The 7,884-nt window shown below is 44.4% G+C and overlaps 1 protein-coding gene across 1 annotated transcript; it reads right to left on the reverse strand.

Moving 5' to 3' along the window:
• Window positions 1-123: 123 nt before the first annotated feature.
• Window positions 124-5,856, reverse strand: hmgb3a (high mobility group box 3a). Its single transcript, XM_060035706.1, has 6 exons — window positions 5,751-5,856; window positions 3,742-3,794; window positions 3,276-3,416; window positions 3,025-3,164; window positions 1,625-1,799; window positions 124-872 (listed from the first exon to the last, which is right to left on the reverse strand). Exons 2-6 carry the CDS (start codon window positions 3,748-3,750, stop codon window positions 714-716), a joined length of 624 nt encoding a protein of 207 aa, XP_059891689.1. The 5' UTR covers window positions 3,751-3,794; window positions 5,751-5,856; the 3' UTR covers window positions 124-713.
• Between the last annotated feature and the right edge of the window lie 2,028 nt (window positions 5,857-7,884).

Below are 7,884 nucleotides of genomic sequence, written 5' to 3' on the forward strand. Positions count from 1 at the left end.
GACGTCATGTTAGTTCCAACTCTCACCAATTTTATTTACCTTACAGATCTTTTTCATTACTTGAGTAGGCTTCTAGTAATGCTATTAATTAGTTGTGGTCCAGTAGTCCAAAAACCATCCAGGTTATGTAAAGTCATATTTTATTATTATAACCTTAAGCATGTGCTTTGAGTGTAATCGTTCTCCTAGCACAAAGTCACAGGGCCGAATTCTAGTTTACTCCCAGAGATATCATTTAGAAGTATTCAGTCAGTTAACAAACACACAAAACCTAACACACACACATAATATCCCGCTAGCAATTTTAAGAAACAATTGAAATTGTCCTTACAATTAAAAACAAAAAAATATATACGTTGGAATACATTTTACAATAACACACTTCACCATAAACATTTGTTGTTGAACATCTGTTGTAACACCTCCACTGGTTAAATTCAAGAACGGATGCTACTTGATGTGTTGGGAAAACACTGCGAGGAGCGAGGGACACATTAAGATGTGCTAATTAGTGGAGTTGATTCAGGCCTGAATCCGTTTGGACGAACAACCACAAGGCCAATAGTTGGTGGTTGATCTCAACCTTCGACTCATGTTTCCCCAACCCTGGGGACTCAATTGGAAAAATCTTTTCCAGAAAAGACTTACCAGTAACAACAATCCTTTAGTGTATAAATTACCATAAACCAAGAGAAAGAAAGAAAAATAAGCTCCTATTCATCATCGTCATCGTCATCTTCGTCATCATCCTCGTCTTCATCCTCGTCATCATCGTTATTCGTCATGGTGTGTTGCTGCTGTTGGGTTTGTTGTTGTTGTACCAGGCTGGCTCCTCCCCCCACCTTTCCCTTAGACTTGTAGTCGGCAACGTCCTGCAAGTCAAGCAGCACCAACTTAACATCAGAGTAGAGACAAGCACGTTTACCCTTAGAGTAGAGACAAGCATCCCAATGTGTACACTAAGAGTAGAGACAACCAGCCCAATGTTTACAACTAAGAGTAGAGACAAGCATCCCAATGTGTACACCAAGAGTAGAGACAAGCATCCCAATGTGTACACTGAGTAGAGACAAGCAGCCCAATGTTTACAACTAAGAGTAGAGACAAGCATCCCAATGTGTACACTAAGAGTAGAGACAAGCAGCCCAATGTTTACAACTAAGAGTAGAGACAAGCAGCCCCACGTTTACCCTCAAGAGTAGAGACAAGCATCCCAATGTGTACACTAAGAGTAGAGACAAGCAGCCCAATGTTTACAACTAAGAGTAGAGACAAGCAGCCCCACGTTGCGTGTTGTTCACGGATGTCACAAGCTCTGTGTTCGTCGAAGAGTCGGGCTACCTCTGGCCTTTTTAAGTGGTTTAAAATAACGATTTAGTTTTTACCATAACACATGCCCCCATCGTTCCAAGTTTATAGTGTTTTGGTAGAATCGGCTAAAAACAGCCAACTGAAGAATGCGTCTATACACGCGTTTTAGCTCCAAAACGAACATTCCAACTCGTTATCATACTAAACATATCCCAGATCCATTTTACACCGGATTTGTCCTTTAAGGGTAGAGACAAGCAGCCCCATGTTTACAGCTCAGAGTAGAGAAGGTGGTTTCAGCGAGCTAGCATACCTTCTGGTACTTGTCCTTGAGCTTGTTGGCCTTCTGCAGGTAGGGCTGCTTGTTGGCATCTGTCAGGTTGTTCCACTGCTCCCCGAGTTTCTTAGCCACGTCTCCGATGCCCAGAGTGGGGTGTACCGCCTTGATCTTTGGCCGGTGGTCCGCGCAGAAGATGAAGAAGCCAGAGCTAAAAGAGGAGGAGGGTGAGGGGAGGCAGATGGTCCAGAATGAACGCTAACCCTAACCCAGTGAGTTAGGGCTAATCCTAACCCAGTGAATTAGTGCTAACTCTAACCAAATGAGTTGGTCCTAACCCAATGAGTTAATGTTAATGCTAACCCTAACCCAATGGGTTAGTGCTAACCCTAACCCAATGGGTTAGTGCTAACCCTAACCCAATGAGGTAGAGCTAACCCTAACCCAATGGGTTAGTGCTAACCCTAACCCAATGAGTTAGTGCTAACCCTAACCCAATGGGTTAGAGCTTACCCTAACCCAATGAGGTAGAGCTAACCCTAACCCAATGAGTTGGTCCTAACCCTAACCCAATGAGTTGGTCCTAACCCTAACCCAATGAGTTAGTGCTAACCCTAACCCAATGGGTTAGTGCTAACCCTAACCCAATGAGTTGGTCCTAACCCAATGAGTTAATGCTAACCCAAACCCAATGGGTTAGTGCTAACCCTAACCCAATGGGTTGGTCCTAACCCTAACCCAATGAGTTAATACTAACCCTAACCCAATGGGTTAGTGCTAACCCTAACCCAATGAGTTAGTGCTAACCCTAACCCAATGAGGTAGAGCTAACCCTAACCCAATGATTTAGAGCTAACCCTAACCCAATGAGGTAGAGCTAACCCTAACCCAATGAGTTAGTGCTAACCCTAACCCAATGAGGTAGAGCTAACCCTAACCCAATGGGTTAGTGCTAACCCTAACCCAATGGGTTAGTGCTAACCCTAACCCAATGAGGTAGAGCTAACCCTAACCCAATGAGTTAGTGCTAACCCTAACCCAATGAGGTAGAGCTAACCCTAACCCAATGGGTTAGTGCTAACCCTAACCCAATGAGGTAGAGCTAACCCTAACCCAATGAGTTAGTGCTAACCCTAACCCAATGAGTTAGTGCTAACCCTAACCCAATGAGGTAGAGCTAACCCTAACTCAATGATTTAGAGCTAACCCTAACCCAATGAGTTGGTACTAACCCTAACCCGATGAGTTAATGCTAACCCTAACCCAATGAGGTAGAGCTAACCCTAACCCAATGAGTTAGTGCTAACCCTAACCCAATGAGGTAGAGCTAACCCTAACCCAATGGGTTAGTGCTAACCCTAACCCAATGAGTTAGCACCAACCCATTTCATAGGTTTCAAACAGACATAATTCGATGTTGTTTCACACTTCCTTACGAGGGTCTCTTGGGTGCATTGGGGTCTTTCTTCTGACCCTTCTTCCTGCCAGGAGCGAAATGCTGCATCTCGTTGTCGAAGCGGACCTTGTCCTGCTTGGCCAGGTCCTCAAACTTCCCCTTTTCTTTGCTGGAGATGGTCTAGGGAGGGCAGAACGCAACGATCACCATACAGAACACAGTCTAACAGTTGTTCCACCTATGACTCAAGAACACCAGACATCTGGCCGGTTCTAAGGCCCCGGTTCTCACCTTCCACCGCTCTGAACACTTCTTGGAGAACATGGTGAAGTTCACAGGAACCTCAGGGGTCTTCTTCTCGTGCTCCTGGCGGCAGGTCTTGATGAAGTACGCGTAGGCGGACATTTTGCCCTTGGGCTTCCTGGGGTCCCCCTGCACGCGGGGAGTCATGTTTAGAGAGACCCCGACAACACAGCCAGAGGTTTAGAGACCCCGCAACACAGCTCAGAGAGACCCTGACAACACAGTTCAGTGGTCAGATGCTCTTTAAAGAGACCCAGAAAACACAGCCAGAGGTTTAGAGACCCCGCAACACAGCTCAGAGAGACAACACAGTTCAGAGGTCAGACGCTGTGTCTCAGCCCGCCTCAACACAAGTTGCCACGAGGAGCCGATCTCTTTCAGAGGGGCAGCTGGTCGTCACCGAGTGCTCATCTCGTGGATCACAAGTGGCCTCAGAAACTAGCCCTCAACCCACCTTGGCCATGCTGAAAGCTGGAATGCGCTGGATACGAAGTCAGTGATACGGTGCTGCAACAGAGAGGAGGATTAGTGGGCCACATCTTCCACCTTAATTAAAGATCAATATATTCTAGCTTATTTATCAAATTTAAACGGACGATAAAAATAAAAGGAAATAAATATAAAACGTTAATTGCTTCATGCACATGCTCAAACATCAACATATTTTTTATTTGTAAGAACTTTCAACTTTTTATTGATATAATTTATAATATCAAAAATATGGTTTTAACAAACACATTTCTTTAGTCAATGAAACAAAAAAATAACATTTATTGAAATCAGTCATTATAATATTTATATAATATCCTTTATTAGTTGACAAAGATCCTTGTTTAATCTTAGTATTTGACCCAGTATTTATCAGTTTTATAGTAATTATTAGTATTTCAGTATCAGTATTAGAGTAGGCCTATAGTAGGCCTATTGAAGATGAATAACCCTCCACCACCGGAATAATTCATTGTTAATCTTAGTATTTGAGTATTTAGTATTTATTAGTTTTATAGTATTATCAGCATTATAGTATTATTATTATTATTATTAATAGTAGGCTATTATTTAATGGTGAAGATGACCCTACACCACCAGAATTATTCATCTTCCATTTTGAGAACTGCGGATCTGATGTGAGAAACTAACGTTTATTTTCCTCCATCTTGATGTCTACCACATCGTTTTCATTTGAGCTCGTTGTTTTTCTGCATTTTCCCACCGTCGGCCCACCATTAGTACTGGTATACTGTTAACGGTGGGATAGCGCTGGGAGCGCTGGTAAAATGGCTTCTGAGAAGAGAGCAGCTGCTGGTTCAACAAAGCCGTACCGCCCCTCCTGCTCTATCCTGACAAAGCCCTCCGACGGGCCGGGAGGACCGACAGCCCATAGCCTGACCGTAACCGAGGGGAGGGCAGGGTGAACCGTGAGGACGGCTCTGCCTCATGATCGGGGTTATGTATTTAATATTATTTAACGTTTTAAAGTTGTCCTCTCGGTATTTTACTGCTAACAAAGAAGACCAGCAGCCATTTGTAACGACGAGAACAAAGTTACAAAACACGGAATGAACTTGCAGAGAACACATTCACGGGTCCTGTCATGAGGAGATAGATGGATCGGGGAGAAACTGAAGCCCCGCCAGCCCCCCGGGCGGAGCGGGCAGTAGTGCCGGGATCAGACTCCCAGCCCCCCGGGCGGAGCAGGCAGCAGAGCCGGGATCAGACCGCCAGCCCCCGGGGCGGAGCGGCCAGCAGAGCCGGGATCAGACTGCCAGCACCCCGGGCGGAGCGGGCAGCAGAGCCGTGATCAGACCGCCAGCCCCCCGGGCGGAGCGGGCAGCAGAGCCGTGATCAGACCGCCAGCCATTTTACCGTTGCGCGGACCTCGAATCAGATCTCCCTCCGCGGCTCTAACCTTATTATTCTAACATCTTATTCTAGGCCCTCCGATCCTCTCTTATTAAACAGACCACCGCCACGGTGGAAATATAAATGAAGTCCGTGTAAAACCCCATCGATGGGCTCAGTCGTCATGGCTCCACCGGCCGTAAGAATAACATTTATAATGTTAATAACATTAATAACAATAACCAACGATGAGCTCGTTTGTTTTATTTTTTCACAGGTTTACCTAAGTATTACAGGATAAAGGCTATTTATGTATGCATGTATGTATAGTATTCTTTGTACCTATATTTAGCGTCATAACATGACGATGTGAATTAAATGTCTCCCGGATATAAGGGGGAGATGTATGTCTTCATGAGAAAAATATTCAATACGTAATTAACCAACTGAAGCATTTATAAATCAACTCTTAAAATTTTAAGCAGTTAAAATGATACATTAAGATTTAAAATAGGCCCTGTTTCTAGAACAAACTAGAACGCACATATTGAAGTGGACCAATCCATAATCTGTCTATCAATAAGGTGGTATTCTAAGAGGACATGGAGGCTCCGGGCTCACCTGGTCTAGTCCGGGTCCTGCGCGCTTCTCGGTCTTCTGCCGCGCTCTCCTCTCGCCCTCAAACCCGTCCGCGCAGCCATCGCGCTAGCTCACCACGAGACCAGCCGGAAAACGCGAGACCAGCCTGAAGACACGAGACCTTCCTGATTGGATGAGAGCCGCCTGATAACGCGAGACCAGCCTGATGACACGAGACCAGCCTGGTTGGATTAGAGCCGCAGCGGTTCAAAGCAGCCTCCACTCGAGCCCATTGGTCGCCCGTCTCTCTGACGCCGCAGCGTGCCTCGTGCATCACCTCGTTCATACGTCCAGGTCCTGAGAAAACATCCCGCCAAGGTACCGTTAGCACCTTTAGCTCACACCTGCTCACCCTTCATGGAAAACAAGATTAAAACAATATACTCTAAATAATGATGGATACATATATTTAGTCCTATATATATGTAAACTAAAAACAGCAATTTCTTAAGCAAAATGCAAATCCTGACAAATAATTGCATCAAAACACAAGCTGTGTGTGCACTTAAGTGGAATATATTGACATGACATATATAAATATAGACATAAATATAGACAGATATATTGTGGCGAGCAGCACGGGAAGGACAAGACGGGAGCCCAGGTTCAGCAGTTATTCAACTCTCGCGCCCCTAACACCGCACGACTACGAGAGTTGCCTTTATTTGACACACCCACGACACACCAAAACACACTCGACATAACCAACCAACATAAACGTGTCGGTGACGTGTCGGGAACAACAACTCAATAACAGCAACGCTAACCCACCCCTACATAGCGATAAACAAACCCCACACAATGTCCCCGCCACAAAGGACCCAGGAGGGCCAGAGGCCCAACTCACGATGGTCCAAACAGCCCCCCCCAGGACCCCTGCGACACCCTGAACACCACGGTCGCCACAATATACACATATATATATAGGCCAGGGCTCTATTAATATGTGACTGCATACAAATGTGTCCAGAGACATGGTGACTTATGATAGCAAGCATTATTGGCCCTTAACACTAATATTCAGGAACAATACTGCCTCAAAAGGCTTTTGGCCTAAGCAACGCCAGCAGACGCATATACTTTTTCCTGAAATTGTAAACGTTGCAAACGTGCAAGAACATAGATATATATTTATGTGGCGTTCAGTCCAATGCTTAAAATATATCTGTGGCATTCAGTAGGCCAATGCTGTGGTAAAGTGTAAAGTATGACCAAATGTTTCTCTTTGTTCAATTGATAGAACTTTTTCAATCCCCTGTAGGAGACATTTGTTAATGTTTGTCCATATAAAACAATAATAGTAAACAAATAAATACAAAACATGACGGTAACTCTAAAGTCAAACCGTCCAATCTGAAGGCTCTACTTAACCTCTCCCCCTACTCACTTCCACCAATGCAAAGTGAACAGAACTGAGTAGGGGAGGGTGTTGCCTAATTAGTTTGTGAACGACCCAGAGAAACGCATTGCAAATTCAATGTGAACGTGTATGAGGCTTTCTAATAAAATCCAGGACGATTTAGTAATTTAGAAATACGTGTGGCGTGTGAGCATGTGCATGGGTTGAATTGTGTGTGTCTCACGCCGAATGCGTGAGACTTGAGAGCCCTGATCTCGACATATATATAGACATATTTATAGAGACATAAATGTTTAGACATATTTATAGAGACATAAATGTTTAGACATATTTATATAGACATAAATATGTAGACATATATATAGACATATTTATATAGACATAAATATGTACACGTATTTATATAGACATAAATATGTAGACATATATATCTACCCCCGGCCCGGAGGCAGAACGTAGCAGCCGTTTGCTCCTGGGTGGTTTCGCGGTGGTGTTGAAATGCCGTTTAAAAGCTTTGGTTTTCGGAACCGATTTTAGCTCTGCATTGAGTCTCCTGTTATTAACTCGAGTTAGGGTTAGGGTTAACCAGTTTTAGCTCTGCAGTGGGTCTCCTGTTATCAACTCTAGTTAGGGTTAACCAGTTTTAGCTCTGCAGTGGGTCTCCTTTTATTAACTCTAGTTAGGGCTAGGGTTAGGGCTTAATAATCAGCCCTCCCCTATTTCTGACATAACAAGGGGTTCCTTAAGTTCCAGTGA

Source organism: Gadus macrocephalus, chromosome 17 (genome assembly GCF_031168955.1).
Source record: "Gadus macrocephalus chromosome 17, ASM3116895v1".
Lineage (NCBI taxonomy): Eukaryota > Metazoa > Chordata > Actinopteri > Gadiformes > Gadidae > Gadus > Gadus macrocephalus.

Bases quoted from the DNA above. Each gene is read 5' to 3' on its own strand.
- hmgb3a (XM_060035706.1), bottom strand. The intron at 3,165-3,275 runs GTGAGAACCGGG...TGCCCTCCCTAG, and splicing joins AGTGTTCAGAGCGGTGGAAG to ACCATCTCCAGCAAAGAAAA. The intron at 1,800-3,024 runs GTAAGGAAGTGT...CTCCTCTTTTAG, and splicing joins AATGCACCCAAGAGACCCTC to CTCTGGCTTCTTCATCTTCT.